Source organism: Lytechinus pictus, chromosome 3, assembly GCF_037042905.1.
Source record: "Lytechinus pictus isolate F3 Inbred chromosome 3, Lp3.0, whole genome shotgun sequence".
NCBI classification, from domain to species: Eukaryota; Metazoa; Echinodermata; class Echinoidea; order Temnopleuroida; family Toxopneustidae; genus Lytechinus; species Lytechinus pictus.
The window spans coordinates 38,911,050-38,930,379 of NC_087247.1; the positions used below are offsets into that span (position 1 = coordinate 38,911,050).

The 19,330-nt window shown below is 35.7% G+C and overlaps 2 protein-coding genes across 2 annotated transcripts in view; one reads left to right on the plus strand and one right to left on the minus strand.

Annotated features, from left to right (window-relative positions):
- Window positions 1–10,581, minus strand: LOC129257288 (cyclin-Q-like). The gene is made up of 6 exons (XM_064097008.1): window positions 10,361–10,581; window positions 7,108–7,324; window positions 6,076–6,284; window positions 4,453–4,567; window positions 3,715–3,963; window positions 1–2,521 (listed from the first exon to the last, which is right to left on the minus strand). The coding sequence occupies exons 2-6, from the start codon at window positions 7,219–7,221 to the stop codon at window positions 2,435–2,437; spliced, it is 774 nt and encodes a 257-aa protein (XP_063953078.1). The 5' UTR covers window positions 7,222–7,324; window positions 10,361–10,581; the 3' UTR covers window positions 1–2,434.
- The window catches only part of LOC129257285 (POC1 centriolar protein homolog A-like), a 27,572-nt gene continuing 18,740 nt past the window's right edge, over window positions 10,499–19,330 (plus strand). The window contains exons 1-2 of the mRNA XM_064097007.1: window positions 10,499–10,660; window positions 19,103–19,187. Coding sequence (XP_063953077.1) covers window positions 10,646–10,660; window positions 19,103–19,187 — 100 coding nt within the window. The 5' untranslated portion in view covers window positions 10,499–10,645. The remainder of the gene's footprint in view (window positions 10,661–19,102; window positions 19,188–19,330) is intronic.

Below are 19,330 nucleotides of genomic sequence, written 5' to 3' on the forward strand. Positions count from 1 at the left end.
TCCATTCTATTTACAACTTCTGTGCAACACACCAAGTTGCAACACATACAGATTTATTCAAGTGGAGAATGGATTTACATCAAAGCTGTATTACAGCCAGAGTAATTTTTTTTAAATGAAATATGTTCAGGTGAACAGTGGAAACTTGACCAGTTGATGGCGCTCAACTGCTCACAGGATTAAGTATCCCTTGTTGTATGCCAAAATTAAACCAATATATGGAGTATGCAGGGATGCATCAATGTTTTTCATGGGTAATCTTTAGTAAACATATCTGATGTTACATTTTGGATGGATGAAAGTCGCTCCAGATTCTGTTCTTTATGTACTGGTGTAGAAAGATAACAGGTGTTGGTATGCACCAATCGAAAGCTTATAAACTACTTACACTGAAATGCAAGCTTTAAGCATTTCCACCGCTTGCCAAGCAAAGTATTTTCCTCAAAGGTAGCTCCAATTATTGGGCTTCGAAAATAGGGTTTCTTGTGCTTTTCACCGGCCTCCAGACCGTGACGTCATGTTGTGTTAGAAGCATTGAGATTCCATAGGTTAGTACACAGAACAAATAGAGCGCATCTGGCAGTCTCGCCTGCATTACGCCATTCAATAGAGCAGCAGTGTTGACTTTGAAAAACAACTATTAATAGTTAATAAAAAAAAATCATATGATAATCAAATACTACGTTCATTGACCCTAGATGACATTTGACCTTGGTCATGTGACCTGAATCTCGAGCAGGATGTTCGATGATACTAGATTATTCTAATGTCTAAGTTTCATGAACTAGATCTATAAACATTAAAAGTTACAATATATAATGGCAATTCAGTAAATACCTCCAACATGCCTGGCCAAAGTTTGTTGACCCTAAATGACCTTTTACCTTGGTCATGTGACCTGAAACTTGCACAGGATGTTTGCTGATACTTGATTGCTCTTAAATCCAAGTTTCATTAACTAGATCTATAAACTTTCAAAGTTATGATGGCAATTCAACAAATACCCCAACATGATCTAAGTTCATTGACCCTAGAGACCTTTGACCTTGGTCATGTGACCTGAAACTCCCAAAGGATGTTCAGTGATACTTAATTACTCTTAGTCCAAGTTTCATGAACCAGATCCATGAACTTTCAAGTTATGATGTAAATCAACAAATACCCCAAACATGGCCAAAGTTTGTTGACCCTAAATGGCCTTGGACCTTGGTCATGTGACTTAAAACTCAGGCAGGGTGTTTAGTAATACTTGATTACTTTATGTCCAAGTTTCATAAACTAGGCCCATATACTTCCTAAGTTATGATGACATTTCAAAAACTTAACCTTCGGTTAAGATTTTGATGTTGATTCCCCCAACATGATCTAAGTTCAATGACCTCTAAATGACCTTTGACCTTGGTCATGTGACATCAAACTCTGGCAGGATGCTCAGTAATACTTGATAACCATTATGTCAATTTCATGAACTAGGCCCATACACTTTTTAAGTAATGATGACATTTCAAAAACATTACCTTCGGTTAAGATCTGGTGTTGATGCCACCGCTGCAGTTGAAAAAGTGGCACCTATAGTCTCACTCTGCTATGCAGGCGAGACAAAAACTGGATGATTTTTCATCCAGATTGTTATGATACATAACCATCTTTTCCTGCAAGCTTGAATTGATGAAATCTACAGCTTTGGATTAGTTTTTGCCATATTTCATTTCTGGCTCATATGGTGCAGCTTTCCAATTATATCTCCATTCAGATTATGTGTAACAACATTTCCTGACAAAGCAATTCAGACCAAACAATGATATAAAAATTAAAAAAAAGTGAAGAGCTATTGGTTTCCATCTATTTCAGATATGAATAATTGCCAATGCCATTTTCCTCTGCAAGTTTAAAAAATAATATTGAATTCATAATCTGGATATAAAAAAAAAAATTATCTATGTAAAAACCTATGGAATCACAATCCTCCTAACACAGGGTGACATCATTTACTTCAGACAGTGATAAAGCTCAATAAAAACCTCTTGTCAAAACCCATTAATTGGAGTTTATCTCAAACACAATACTCAGCTTTCAAGTGCTGAAGATGCATAAAACTAATATTGTTGTACAAAGTAGCTTCTTCACTTTTGGCTCTGGTCTGAGTCGTTAATGAAAATGAGGATATCTTTGTCATCCAACTCATACTGGTCAGTTCATAAATGAGATAAGTGTTTGATGTCACTTTTTATGATCTAGTTTGTACAGTTCAAGGGGTTCAGTGATAGAGGTCACCTTTCATCATCCAGTTCAATGAGTTCAGTGATAGAGGTCACTTTTTACCATCCAGTTCAATGAGTTCAGTGATAGAGGTCACCTTTCATCATCCAGTTCAATGAGTTCAACAACAGAGGTCACCTTTTATCATCCAGTTCAATGAGTTCAATGATAGAGGTCACCTTTTATCATCCAGTTCATACAGTTCAATGAGTTCAGTGATGATCCTTTGGATACTTTCCTCATTAATGTCATCGGAGAAGGCCTACATAAAGGGTTGAAATAGAACTTTGATTAGCACAGGATGTACAAATTTGATTTAGGCCACTGTCATACCAAGATATTTCATTCAATGGATCTATAAAATCATAAACATTTCAAAATGAATTATATTTTCCCTCCACCAATTGAATAAGGCCATTAGTAAATAATGAGGACAACTTTCCTAGCATATTCTAAATCAAGGGTCCTAATGTATAGGACAAAATACAGAGAACAATATTTGTAAAAGTATAAGGCCCTAAAACTGTAATTGATGTGCATCTAACTTTTGTCCATATCTGTAAAATTACAAATAACTTTTTTTATTTTTGTTTTTGGTAAATCTCTCAAAAGTGCAGTCCACTATTCCATTTCATTTCTAGATATTAAATGCATGATGTACCCTAAGACGGTTGTGGTGAGAAAGATATCAACTAAAAATGTGTTTTGCTGGATAAATTTACTGATTTTATGTAAGAATTTAATTTCTAATATCCAATTAATAAATAGGTAAAGCAAGTACTTGAACTGCTATTTTCAACAAAAATAAAAACATTACCAAGAAAGGGCACTAAAAATTAATTAAAATCCTAACACCCAGGAAATGCCATATGTAAATTCTAATGGGTAAAAATGCATTCAATGACTAATACTTTTTTGAAATATTGTAATATTTGATGATATTGTAGCATAGTTCCCATTACTGACCGCTTACCAAAGCTAAAGAAAGGCTTTAACATAATTTTTTTTTATGTACAAGGATTTCTTTAACAATCGTTTTCTGTTTAAATACCATGTGATCACTGTAATGTGGTACAATGTGATCATCTTAACATAACATGATCAACAAATTGCTTTATGTCTGAAAGAGAGTAATTAGATAATTTACAATACAGACTGATCACTGTATGAAGTGTAGTATCCGTGGTGAACACGATTGCAACATTTTTGGTAATTCCACAAATGGTAGTGCTTTCCTTCAAGATATCTACTTTTGACCACCTAGCTCGAATCCCACAATAAGTTGATAGGCAGGCTTCTCTGCAAATTCAAACAAATTGTACTTCATTTTGAAGCAAAAGCTTTATGTTTTTTTTTAAATACTGTATAAAGTCTCAATATTCATTTTGACAAATGCACTGCAGGTTTTGAGCTAGGTTTGACTTTTACAGAATTCATCAAGAGAATAGTATTTACCTTCCACCATGGATTGACTGCCTCATCATTGAGTGGCACCTCCAGACCATAACATTGTAAAGAAAAGTAGATTACAGCTACAGCCATGTGTTGAGGTTTGGTATGAAGGCAGATGTCACTGTGATAGCTATCCCTCAGCATGGCCCAGGCTGTCCGACAGACTGGTGTATGATCCCAAACACTTCTGTCCATCCAGTTTGAAAGGGACTTCAGGTAATGTACAAGGTACTTGTGGGGTAGGTCACCGATCTAGAAAAAGATAGTTTGGTATTTTTCAACTCTTGTAACAAACTGTCACACAGATGGTGTATTATCAAATACGCCTCTCTCCATTCATTGAGATAGGAACTTCTGGTATTATTGGTAGTAAATAAGCCAATAAACAATGTCGAATGGAGGCTGTTATCCCCTGAGATACAGTGTTTCTGCTTGTAAATACAATGTCCTCATATCCAAGAACTCCAGTGAAAGAACTACATTTTTAATCCAGAATTCCAGTGCTTATTTAATTTATTATTTTTTATTTACATTCTTAGATGGGGGATCAGACTTGGTCAAATATTTTAATCATTTTATAAGCCCTTCAATGATAAAAATGTCTGAAGTCTACATAGGAGTATTTATTTACAACAAAAATCACTGGAAGTGAATGACACCGAAGATATATAAGATATAATTTCTGATATGTGAATATAGGTTGTCACTATGGCAACACATTTTCATTTCGATGCTAAATACCTTTGGGTTATACTTGAGCATACGGATTAAGAGTAGTTCACAGTTGACTACACTGTCTCTGAGTTCCCAGTATTGTTTGCCCACTTCCAAGGGTGTTTCTTCCTTATGTAGAATCCTGAAAGTATGTAGCAAAAAGATACAAAGAGATTCACCAATGAATGACCTTTTCTCATTATCTAATAAAACATCCAAAGTACAATTAATATCACATTATCATCTTTCATAGAATTATGAGTACTGAGTTGATATTTTTTTGACATTACATGCAAGCTGCTACTGGGTTGTATACTGTAAAATATAAAATTCATGAAGAGTCTTCCTGAGAATTGAAAATGCTTCCAAAAGGATGCATTCAATAATCAGTAACATACATTTTTCTATGATCATCTTGAACCATTAAAAATTGCCAATTATGGTATCCATAACTCTGATGACAGACTTTGATGAATGTCATCAGTATGTTTTTCTCATTTTTCTGCTTTTCTTAAAACCAACTTGACATCGAGGTGGAATTTATCCTAAGTTCCTGTCTCTCTTCTACTTTTAGTATTTCAATACGGTAATACTAATTCATCATCATCATCATCTGGTACGGGATGAAGGCGCAAGCCTGTAATTCCCGGTCGTTTCTTGTATGATTGGTCACTGAAAACTACTACTTCATGAGCTTGCGTGAGGAGTCATGGAAGCTCAAAGTGGTTTTTTTGCCAAAAAATATCAACATTTCTTTTCAATAATCAATAATTTAATCCTATCTAGGCCGGGGTATTTTGGGAGTTCATATGGCCGGCCGTCAATCGCGCCGAAAATTGGCACGCGGGTTGTCTGGGACATAATCTACAAAATTGTGTAGTAATTTATTTCATGCGAATTGCTATTAAGTGATTATGCTAATTTAATGCTAATTTATGCGTAATTAGTATGCAAAATCATACTTTTTCCTCTATCTCCCTAAATAAACTCCAAATGTTCTAATTTTCGGTATAGAAACTCTTTGTGGTGTTCTTAGCAAGTGTACATGAACAAAATTGTGATATAAAATCATTTTCTTATGTATTTATATTGTTTTTTTGCAATTTCTTACGTATTTCTTTGTTTTTATACCTTTGTTTTTCATTGTTTTTTCAATGAAATTTGTTGGTGACTCTTCTGAGATCATAAAAAGCATAAAATAAAATAAATTTAGACCAGCAAAACTAAAAATAATCATACTTCTATGATTTTTGTTTGAAAACACAATTTGCATTGACTTTGTACACAAAATCATGTTTTTGAGTAATTTTTGGTCTGACATGCACTTACATAATGTTGCGTAATTTCGGAACCACGTACCCCGGTGACGCAAAATTGGTCTCAAAAGTTGCGCAAGACTTGAAAGTAAAAAGTCAGCGAGCAGCACAGTAAAAAAAAAATCATGGGGCAAAAATATTGCGCAATTCGTTGAGGCCCCCCCCCCCCCCCCCCGCCTAGATAGGGTTAAATCAAAGAACAACCTCAAAGGAGCTTTACCAAAATACCGGTGTGACATATTCATTGCCTTCATACTCCAGATATTTTGTTTCATGCCTGTACATAATACTGGAGAGCTCTACTCTTCATTTGTCTTTTAAGTCTGTATTATACCTGTAGCACACATTAATGATGTCTCGAAGTTTCACATGCTGCTCTTCAACTTTGGTAGCCAGGTAGATAGCAGTTGCCCCTATCAAATACGGATCATAATTGCTAAGCTCACACTCTGCAAAGAATCGATGGTATATGCAGCATGCAGATGCCAATGTCACTGATTCTAAGTGTAATTTGATTCCTGCTTCCATCACATAATGGATGACCTAGAGAAGAGGTAATCATAAAAAAAGGATCTTAAATGTTTCATCATTTTGAAATAGTTTTGAATCATCTTAAGATACATTTAAAACATGTCTCAAAACTTTTTTGTGTGTGCCAACCCTGGAGTTTGGCCAGATACATATGTTTTCATATGAGATGTGTGAAACATGCGTATTAGTCATGCTTTTTTAAGCTACCCTAATTAAAGATGAACAAACAGAATGTAAACATAAATGAATTGGGAAGAGTAAAGCAAAATATCCCCTTCAAATGTCAGGATCTATGGAAAACTGCTTGCTTATAGGGATCACAGATTCATTTGTTTTCATATGTAGTTTTTACTTGTGTTATAAGTAATACATTGCATTAGCTGGACTAAATTAATAAAGTTTGGAAGAACTGTCCTGGCTGGAAGTGTAAACGTAAATTTTTTCCCCAATGTTTTCAAATAAATGAGGAAGGATGATACCAAAAAAAGAAAAAATCACTGCACATGAAATATCCTTACAATAAAATAATCATGGGAAATGGCTGAGATTGTAGCTCAAGTATCGGAACTATTTTACAAGATTTAATTGTGGTACCCATTTCCATCATCAATTCGGACATAAATTTCATGCTGCAGACATACAGTATTTACTATGAACAACTAAATCATTTTGGTACAATTCCGTTTACCAATAACATTTTGGTTTGGCTTAATGACATCTTAACATTGTATGCAGATCAAGGACCTCTCTGAGATCATATTTCAATAACCACCAGCTATCACAAAAGCAGTAAACTACAACACCTACTTCCCTGATAATCTAATCTTTAACAAACCTTAAAATGGGTCTTCTTGTCCGAATCTTCTCTGGAAATGTTTAAAACTTGAGCCCTACTAGTCTCCATATCTACGTCATCAGCTCTGGCCTTTTCAAATTTGATATGATTCATTTTGCTGACTGTAACTTGCACCAATCACAAGTAACAACATTCATAGATCTGTGAATTTGTCTTGGTTCCTCCGACTCTTCATTGGAGGACCAGTGTTGCTTCCCTAAGGTAAGAAAAGAAAATAAATGTAAGGACAAAATGAGATAGAGTTATTAATACAGAAGCTTTTAAAATGCCAGATACGGGAGATGGCAGGATATTTAATAAAAATAACTGGATATATACCTCTATAACGTTTGGGGTTTTTTGCCAAAGGATACAAAGCACAAAAATTATTATGTGGCTGTAACTCAAGTTAAAACTTTTTCAACAGCACTCAATGCATTCAAGGAATTAATCTTATTGGGTACCCATTTACCTTGCCTGAGTTGAGTGCAGCACAATGTGGATCAATTTATTGCTGAAAGAAATCATGCCATGGTTGGGATTGGAACCCATGAGTGACTTTCTGTGTTAAAATCCAGCTGGACTAATCCACCAGACCAAAATGCTCCAAATCTTGCAATATCGATCTAATGAACATGAAAATATCGTTTTGACTTCTAAAAAAAATGTTGTCATGGGGACAAAAACATCCGATCCATCATTATTATTGTCCAAAATCATATAGTTTGTCTCGTCTAAAGTAATATTCATACTAAAAAAACATTAATGATTAACATTACAGAATTTGGTTTTGAGTTTGTCTATAAAAGATAAGGTGTTTCACTAACCCAGAGTAGGCTATTGCATGATTTGGCAATCAATGAAATATGCAAGATAATTCGATCTCTAGAAGACCTTTGATCTTTAATATCATCCTCATGAGTACTCATGTGGTATCTACAGGGTGAAACAATCAAATACATCAGAAAATAGCACATTTGTATTTTTATTTGGTTATACAAAGTACAAAAGGAATGATAATTTTCATATGTAAAAAAAGACCCCGTACATACATGTATACAATACTAAAGTTGAAAAAGAGCTTGTAATTTATATCAGAAAAACAAAAGAAATACATTAAAAATTACAAAAACAATATTTAGGAAATTATCTACATGATGCTGTTTTGATGACAACTAAATTATATAAATTATCTATCATGATCACCTTCATTTGGCAAAAAAACAGGCGAGTAATTGTTATTTTGCGTAATTTGCATAATTAATCAAAATTAGAAGAAGTTATTTTACACATATTAAGAAGAAAAATTACAAAGGGATATGATTACACATCAATTGAGCTTTCTTTCACCTTTCCATTGATACCTAAATTACTTCAAAGGGCTCAAAAACAAAGAAGTTAGAGCATGTTGAAGACTTGGGCAGGCCTCTACAAAAAAAAATTTCGATAGAAAAAACTGCTTGCCCTATTTGTTTTATATTTTTTTCTTATCATGACGGCACTACTCTTATTTTTAAAGGTCATACAATGATACAAAATAACAATTGAGAATCATGTACAGTACAAAAGAACACACATTTGAAAGTATATATTCCGCAACGTAGGCTTGAGTCATTACGTTTATTTCGAATTTTTGCAAAATGTGAAATTTTAGCCACTTTTGATGGTTTTTGTATCGGCAAATTGCTCAAGTAGCGCATGCGCAGTCATTGCACACATAGAACGTAAGATGCCATGGCACGGTTTTTCGAACGAGGTACCTGGCGATAAATTATTGGTAATTGGCGCTGATTTTACATCAGTTTCCACCGTTTGTTTTACTAGTTTGACATAATCTGAGAGATAGTTGTGATTAACTAAAAGATATTAAAATTTAGAGGGTCTACTGATATTCTATTTCCAAAACCACAACTTGCCCGATCGGGCAATTGAGAAATGCTTGCCCACACGTCACTTTCACTTGCCCCGGGCAAGCGGGTTTATCGCGCCCTGACTTGGGTTCAAAATGGTAACAAAAATCGGTTTTGTATTCCATTGACTTTACATTAAGAATAAGAGTAAGAGTAATAACCACAAATTTGGATGAATATGAGACTTAAACTGGAATAACTTTAATTTCTTGATGAAAATTAGAGTTCCTGGTATCATTTGAAAGGTCTTTTCAAGAGCTTTCAAATGATACCAAATTTATTGATATTTGATGATTTTCATTTTTTTTGTCCCATACTTAAATGATATTGATAAAGCGAGTCTCTCAGTCTCAATCTCAGTCGCATTTCGACTCGAGGTCAATGAATGAGCATGATTGATAAGACAATAAACCATGCCCTGAAGGCCTGATAGCTGATGCCCACCGCTTTTCCAAATATCGCGATATTTGAAAAAGCATCGGGTATAACGGTATATTACATAGGTTATGTAGATTCGAATCAGTGATAGGTCAATACGCCATCACGTGACCATGGCTGCGAGGATCGCATTTGTTATATTCTAGGTTTTGACGTCACCTCAGTGAATATAACTGCGTTGTATTGTCAATTACGGCGTTATATTCACTAAGGTGACGTCACTTGCTGCTTACAAGTTGCGTAATCAGGAAGTTTATTTGATGTACGCGCTAGTGTTAACGCGTCGATTGCATGAAGAACGCGCTTGATGTACATTCCAATTTTTTTTCTATTATGACGTAGACGAAACAGAGCTGTATAGCAAGAATTTCGGGTTGGAGCCGGTTGATGAAGGCAATCTCTGATGGCGAATCCACATAGACTATATAATATAACAGATATTGCCTGGTCTATCGTTGTAATAAATAACATTTCAACTCCCCTCCGAAGCTATATTTTTCCCTCGGGAGAATATTTTCCCTCAGCGCTGCGCGCTTCGGGCACAAAATATAATCCCTTGGGAAAAATATAACTCCGTCGGGGAGAGGAAATGTTATATTCAAACTCTAGGTAGGCAATATCTGTATAATATTGACCTCGAAACATGCGGAATGTGACTGAGCTGAGTCTGAGAGACTTGTCATCGGACGGTGCGAAAAAACTGCTGCATTTAAAAATACCGCCGAGGCCAAGCGCGAGCTCCGCCGAATTGCTTCGGGCGGGGAAGGGCGGGGGCGCAGGTACCGGTACCGGCGGTAGCTCGCGCTCGCTCACAAATATTGCCCCAGCCCCCGGCGCGGCCTCAGTGCCCATCACGGGACCAGACCCCTGCGGAGCATCTGAATCCAGTGCTACTGCATACTTACGATAGGATATGTGGCGTACGATGGCTGTAATTACTAATTTCTTGTAAATTAGAGTCGTAAAAGTCAATAGACAATAATCACTGTCGGCCGTCCAAGGGCGCATCCATCTTGGACTTGGAGCTGGCTCACCTATTGCGCGCATGCGTGGAGGAGGGAATTTGAAAAACGGGAGATATCGAGACGCGCGCCGAGACTCAAGTCGTCAATTCGCGATTAGCAGTACAAGGCCAGCATCAGTTTTCTATCTATTGGACCCTTTGTGTGTTTGATATTTAGGGCAACATCATGGCTAGCGTTTTGGTAAGGAATTTTTGCATGTTTCTTAATGATTGTTACAATATATTATTATTATTAATGTAGATCTATAGACCTCTACTAGGCCACCTGCCATTTGTCATTGCATGGAAAGTAAGACCAGACCCATGCATAAACAATTGTGTTGCCTGTTGGCAGGCTTGTGTGTTGGATTGAATAAATCCAACCTAGCGCGCCTAGCTTCTAGAGTAGTAGAGGGTAAAAATCATTTACTAACGTAGGCTTACTCTCAATGAAGCCAGGTCTTCCTCACTCACACAAGCATGCGAGGTTAGTTGTACTAACCTCACACAACGCATGTCATTTCATAATGAATTTTGTTTTGACGTTTTCATTCATCACACGAATGTGAGACTGAGAGAATGAAACACGCCAAAATCTTCACAATATACTAAATTTATTCATCTACATCTTATCATTTAATTTAATTCTAAAAATGTGCTCGAACGTATTTATAAAAAGGGATTTTAAACGCTTACCTACCTCCAAATCTCAGCCAAGACACTCGCGCGCGCCCTCTCTGGGTGTATAGAGAAAACCAGCGAATTAGCTCCATGCCTGCTTCGACATCAAGAAAAATCATCGATATAAAGTACCAGAAAGACAGAGAGGAAATGAAATTGGCTTCATATCGTTTCCACTCACACTATTGCGAGGTTAGTATATGCTATACGAACCTCGCACAACCAACGTGTTTTTGTAGTGGATTTTAGAGTTGTCGTTAACATCGCTTCATAACGTGAATGATGTTAGCCGAAACCCATTCCGCTACTCACCATGGATTTTTCTGGTAGAAAGCGTTCCATTTTCAATTTTTAACATATTTTTTTAATTTAAAAAGGACACAAAAAAGAGCAAAATCGCTTACCTGCGCCTGGAAAGTGGCTTCGCACGTCTCTTTCACGGAAATAAAAGGAAGGTCGTTCGTGGCGCTAATACAGTTCACAACCTTAATTCAGCTTGGTGGTATTTTTAAAAATATATTCATGATTCATTTTATGCGCAATTCCAATAATTGTTTGATGAAATAGAGACCCCAATAAATGCAATAACTTAAAAAACATACTTTTTTATTATTTTTGCTGACGATAATACTTTTTGGAAAATATTCAAAACGATGACAAATTAAACAAAAAATATAGAAAATTCTATGTACCTTGAACGAAGCCACGCAAGTGCTACCGTTCGTTTGTCAATTAACGTTCCACCAAAGTCTTTACAGTAAAAAGATTGAAAACTTTGCCGACTTCGCGTAACGCTTTGCATCGATTTACGTGTAAGATAATTTTTGTGTCTAGTCTTTCAATTGTAGTGTCTTTGATATGAAGATAAATCGTGCGCCCTCTTTTGCTCATTAGACGAAAAATTTGAGAGCTAGAAAGGTGGCTTTCGTATTTTGTCAACGAGAAGAAAAATCAACGCTTAAATGACGCATTTTAAGGGATATTCATCAAATTATGAGGAATTGACTTCACATCGTTTGGTAAGTTTCGTAGGAGGACTTCATTCTGTAAGTCCTCGTATAAATTTTTCATAAAGTAACGTTATTTGTTAAATGCGCCGTGCCTTCAATTATTCTGTAGTCGGCGGCTGAGATGTAGCCGTGGGTGTATCGTTTGGTAAGTTTCATATCCAAAGCTTATCTCATTTTAAATAGGTATCTATTTCTAATTTTTACAAAAGAGGAATAAACTTATTGCAAGTGCCGTGCCAGTGGTTATCCTGTGCACGGTGGCGGTAATGTACCCGTGGGTGGGTCTTCTCATTCACCTACACGAAGGACCCCAAAACCTGAAACTTTCACCCCCGAGATTTCTACTTTCCTTCTAAAAGATCTAGCCCTAAATCATGTACATGGGATAAAACTTCATTTCCGACATATCTACGCTCTCATTGTTATTTTAAACAAGAATTCATCAAAAAAATGAGAAAAATATTGTGAAAAGACGGAAGAGACTTGCCCGATGTTTACGCCGCCATCTTGTTTCCTATCGTTCTTCGCCAACGTTACAGACGCGTGCGTTGCATAACGTATAGACTGTAAAAGGGCATTTCATTGGTGTAAAATGTGACTTTGACTTAGATTTTCAAAGTTCTGTGGAAGATTTTTTGCAACATTTTGTATCGCAGCTCCCTGAGTCTGTAAGCTGCTAGCTGCAATGGCTTTAACCCTATCTAGGCCGGGGTATTTTCTATTTTGGGAGTTCATATGGCCAGGGGGGGGGCCTCTAAGGCCCCCCCCCCCCCCTTGAGATCTCAGCCGTTGACCGCGCGATCGCGCCGAAAATTGGCATGCGTGTTGCCTGGGAGATAATCAACAAAATTGTATAGTAGTTTATTTCATACGAATTGCTATTAAGTGTTATGCTAATGTATGCGTAATTAGTATGCGAAATCATACTTTTTCCTCTAACTCCCTAAATAAAGCTCCAAATGTTCTAATTTTTGGTATAGAAACTCTTTGTGGTGTCCTTAGCAAGTTTACACATGTACAAAATTGCGATATCAAATCATTTTCTTAAATATTAAAGGAGAATGAAACCCATGAAACTAGCTGAATTCATATCAAAGAGAAAAATCAAAGAAACATATTGTTGAAAGTTTGATGAAGATTGAATGAATGATAAGAAAGTTATGAGCATTTGAATATTGAGATCACTAATGCCATGTAGATCCTCCCATTGGCAATGCGACCAAGATCTGTGATGTCACACACGTACAACTCCCTCATTACTTTAGTACTTATTTCACTTATATTCTCACTTTTATAGAGTCTATCACAAGGTGAGGTGTTCTCTTTATGAGAGGACAAGTACAGAGGTTTCACAACATTATATCATTGATGAATCGTTTGTCATATGATTAGAATGAGCAAAAAGAGATATTTTGGGGTATATTTTCAGTGTCCAAAAGGGGAGAGTTGTTCATCTGTGACATCATAGATCTTGGTCGCATTGCCAATGGGAGGATCTCCATAGCATTAGTGATCTCGACATTCAAATGCTCATATCTCTTCTATTGCTAGTCCTATTTTACTCAAACTTTTGTTGATCTTATTCTTTGATTTTTCTGCTTTCACAAAAGCTAACTTGCTCCAAGAGTTTCATTCTCCTTTAAATTGTTTTTTGCAATTTCTTATGTATTTCCTTGTTTTTTCGACCTTTTGTTTTTCATTGATTTTTCAGTTAAATTTGTTGGGGACTCTTCTGAGATCATAAAAAGCTTAAAATAAATACATTTAGACCAGCATAACTAAAAATAATCATACATTTATGATTTTTCTTTGAAAACACAATTTGCATTGACTTTGTACACCAAATCACGTTTTTGAGCAATTTTTGGTCTGACATGCACTTACATAATGTTGCATAATTTCGGAACCACGTACCCGGGTGACGCAAAATTGGTCTCAAAAGTTGCGCAAGACTTGAAAGTATAAAGTCAGCGAGCGGCGCGGTCAAAAAATTTCGCGCTGCAAAAATATTGCGCGAATCATTGAGGGGGGGCCTCTGAGGCCCTCCGGCCTGGATGCGCGTTTCCGTTTTACACCCTGGCGAAGGCATTTTCCGCAAAAATAGCCACAAAGCGACTAGTGAAGAGTCTACACACGTCGCTGGTTGCAGCGTGCGAGAGAGGCGAGTCTCACACCACCGCATGCAATCTGCACAGTTACTGATCAGAGCATAAAGTTCCTCGGCACTTCATGTACAGAGAGCAGTCATATGAGTGAAATCCGAACATGCTTTTGCAGTTACGTTTTTTTTATGAATAGTTATGAAAATTTTTTTTTTTCTAAATATAAATTATTAACTAAATGAATAGAATGACAGACAAAATAAAAATAAACAGATACATATAATAGAAAGAAAATTGAAGTTTGATGGATTGATACACTTAGATGCCGAAAGATAGATATAGAAGACTGATAAATAGATAGATAGATAGATAGATAAATAGATAGATAGAAGTAGAGAGAGAGAGAGAAAGACAGAGAGATGGATAGATAGATAGATAGATAGATAGATGGGGGAGAGAACTTGAGAGATGGAGAGATGTTATAGATAGATAGATAGATAGATAGATAGATAGATAGATAGATAGATAGATAGATAGATAGATAGATAGATATATGGACGGATAAAGAAAAATAGAGAGAGAGAAAAAAAGACAGACAGATGGATAGATAGAGAGAGAAAGAGAGAGAGATAGAGAATCTGAGAGATAGATAGATGTTAGATAGTAGATAAAGAATGAGAGAGACAGAGAAGATAGACAAATTAACAGATAAATAGATACTGTAGTTACATAGATAGATAGAGATAGAATTTGAGAGATAGATAAATAAATAGATAGAAGATAGATAGAGAGAGAAAGACAGAAAGATGGATAGATAGATAGAGAGAGGGGAGAGAGAGATATAGAATTTGAAAGATAGATAGATGTTAAATAGATATATAGATAGATAGATAAATAGATAGATAGATAGATAGATAGATAGATAGATAGATAGATAGATAGATAAAGAATGAGAGAGACAGAGAAGATAGATAGAGAGAAATAAAAAAAGACAGACAGATGGATAGATAGATAGAGAGAGGGAGAGAGAGAGAGATAGAGAATTTGAGAGATAGGTAGATGTTAGATGGATAGATAGATAAAGAATGAGAGAGACAGAGAAGATTTAACATTCACCATTTTATGTCTTTTACAAATTAACAGATAGATAGATACTGTAATTACATAGATAGATAAATATAGATAGAAGATAGATAGAAAGATAGATGGGGGAGAGAACTTGAGAGAGGGAGAGATGTTATAGATAGATAGATTATATGGACGGAAAAAGAGAAAGAGAGAAAGAGAGAAAACAAGACAGATGGATAGATAGATAGATAGATAGATAGATAGATAGATAGATAGATAGATAGATAGATAGATAGATAGATAGATAGATAGATAGATAGATAGATAGATAGATAGATAGATAGATAGATAGATAGATAGATAGATAGATAGATAGATAGATAGATAGATAGATAGATAGATAGATAGATAGAGGGAGGGAGAGAGATAGAGAGAGATAGATAGATGTTAGATAGATAAAGAATGAGAGAGACAGAGAAGATTAACAGATAGATAGATACTGTAGTTACATAGATAGATAGAGATAGAATTTGAGAGATAGATAAATAAATAGATAGAAGATAGATAGAGAAAGACAGAAAGATGGATAGATAGATAGAGAGAGGGGAAGAGAGAGACAGAGAAGAGCGACAAATTAACAGATCGATGGATACTGCAGTTACATATAGATAGATAGATAGATAGAAGATAGATAGATAGATTGATAGAGAGAGAGAGAGAACTAGAGAAAGACAGATGGATAGATAGAGAGAGAGAGAAAGAGAAGATTAATAGATAGATACTGTAGTTACATAGATAGATATATAATTTGAGAGATAGATACATAGACGGATAGAGAAAAAAAGACAGACAGATGGATAGATAGATAGAGAGACAGAATTTGAGAGACAGACAGACAGATGGATAGAGAGAATTCGAGAGATAGATAGACGGATAGAGAGAAACAGAGAGAGAGAGAAAAAGACAGACAGATGGATAGATAGAGAGAATTTGAGATGTATATATATATATGTATTGGATTTTATTGCAATAAAAACTATCAAAATACAATCACAAGCAGTCAAAGACTGAAATAAGTGAATGTTTACATACAAATAGAATCATAACAAAATATAAAGTAAACATTATAAATAAATATCAAATACAATACAAATTCATACAGATAAAAAAGAAATGTATCATAAATAAATACAAAAGGTCAAAAGTAAAGTGTCACCAAAGAAGAAAAAAGCGGAATGAAAGATTAAGAAGAAAGAGGTGAGAAAAGGGAAAGAAATTGGGATAAGACAAAGAGAAGGGAAAGCAAGAGGTGGAATTTGAAAGAGAATAGGAGGCAACCTTCAGAAGAAAAAAATTCATTATGCAATACAAGATATTTAACAATGGTAACAAGTAAATAAAGTAGTAATTGAATCAAATCGAGCACAAAAAAGGGAAAAGTAGAGCTGAGGAAATAGACTCCCGAAGGAAGTCGAAGCAGTGTTGATATTGCACATGAGTAGATTAACAGATGGATAGAGAGAAATAAAAGAGAGACAGATTGATAGATAGAGAATTTGAGAGATAGATGTTAGATGGATAGATAGATAGACAGATAGATAGGTAGATAGAGAATGAGAGAGACAGAGTAGATAGACAAATTAACAGATAGATATATCATGTAGTACCATAGATTGATTTATAACATAGATAGTGGATAGACAGATATGATAGATATAAGGATAGATATAATATGAAAAAAAGTAATTATGTGTTTTATTTTTCAATATTTTAGCTATTATTCGTTTTCATTCATATAAACGATCATGTGCGATAAAGTAAAAAAAATCATGAAGCCATCGTATATAGTTCAGCGGAACAACCAAAATACAGAGACTGAAGCTTTTGGTCTGCTCAGCTGCATTTGCACGTATGTTCTGCGGATATCTTCGGTGCGGACTTTTGGATCGCGCGCCCAGCTGATTATGTAAACAAACGTAGACGTAGACTCTTCACTAGTCGCTTTGTGGCTATTTTTCCGGAAAATGCCTTCGCCAGGGTGTAAAACGGAAACGCGCGGCCTGGATAGGGTTAAGCTCATGCCGACCGGCTGATAGCAGTGCTATAGCGGTACGTACTGTCATGACTATGCAAACTTTGTGTGTGTTTGTATTTGTGTGTACTTTGAAGATCAAAGAATAAGTCGCATGACGAACTGGCTTGCAATTTGAATTGTAGAAAGTTGATAAATGCATGCAAAATCAGGGGGAAAATTGCGCTACTTTAAAAAATTATTGGTTGCCCGATTTGGGCCACCAAAACTTAGCATTTTTCAATAATGGTTGCCTGAGGACTGAGGGAAAATTTCTGCTGGCTCGGGCTACCGCTAATGTCGAGCCTTGCCTCTTGATTTTGCCGCCCGAGAAGGGGTCCTAATTCTACGCACTCGATTTATCATGCAAAGAAAAAAATTGATAGAATTTCCTGTGCCCCAGTTTCTAAAATAAGTTCATATTATTAAAGGAAAATGAAATTAAAGTGAACATAACTCCAAACTTCCAAACAGTTGCAGATTTTCTCTGCATTTAGTGATTTATTGCAGCCTCTTTAGAAAAATTGAATGAGTGGTGCGTAGCTTTAGGACCCCCTACCATTCAAGCACAGCTGCGCCACACAAACACGAAGTAATTTTATGAAGGGGGCCAAATCTGCGCACCTCAAATTTAATTTGAGATTAAGCATTAATTTATTTTTATTCCAGGTAAAGTTCCATTTGATAATGTTCCTTATATTCTTATGAGTAAGTGCGCCAAAAATCTCATAAAATTTTTTTCCCTTGGTAAGGGTACATCTTATCAAGTATCACTGAGCGTCTTGCATGATTTCAGTTCACATTATCTAGGTCAAAAATCATTAAGGGTAAATGAACTTTGACCACGTTGTAGTATCGTTGAAATTTAAACCAAGATTATGATTTTGAATTTTCAACTTTCAAGATAATATTCTTTTAAATTGTGAGTCCCTATCGCAGTGCAGGGAATTTACTAATCATTATCAAGTATTGGCTAATAGATGAGTGATATTTTAGGTCACAATAGGTGGTTTCAAACCGCCTCGATCATAAGAATTCCCGTTAAATTACGAGAACTTTTTTAGGCTAAAAAATACCCATTAATTATTCTTGCATTCACACCGCCCCAAAACATACCCTTCGGGATAAATTCCTGAAGTTAGGAGCATGCGCAGTATGATCTGATAAGCAGGCAAGGCGCGAGATTCAAAACCACTAGCTCAGCAGCCACCCACGGCGCACGCGCCCAACTACACGCTTGGCTAAAAGTTCCCGTAAATTGCTTTCACATTTCCAAAATACCTGCGACCTTGGAAATATCCCCGCGAAAGTTCTCGTTATTTTGCCATGTACCTACTATTTAGTGGGTATTTTCTTTCGGGGATATTACGCGTAATTTGCTTTCACATTGCCAATATTACCTGGTATTTTCTGATCAGAAAATACCTGGAACTGAAGAACTTTGAGGCGGTCTGACACCACCTTATTCGAACGTCAGAGACTCAAAGGTCATTTGAGGAAATTGGGGTCAACAAACTTTGTATTTTATTATCAGATGAATGGTTTACTTTTTTGTGAGAAATTAGTCACCTTAGTTGTTTTCAAAGTCAGGACTGCTGTCATATTGAATTGCATAATGCAGGCAAGATTGCCAGAGGCATTTCACGTTTTGCAATTCAGAATGCATGTTACATGTATGTGACAATAATGTGCTAAGTGTATATATTTTTCAGGAGGATCCCACCTTGGAGAGAAACTACAAAGGCCACAGAGATACCATAACAAGTGTGGATTTCAATCCAAACATGAAGCAGCTTGGTATGAATTTATTTTATTGTCAATTTTAGATATTGTCAGAATCTCACATTCTTATGCACATCAGTCATGATCATGATCTTTGATGGATTTTCGTGAAACCTTTTTCAATGTTTTTGTATTATTTTTTTCTGGTATTTTTACAA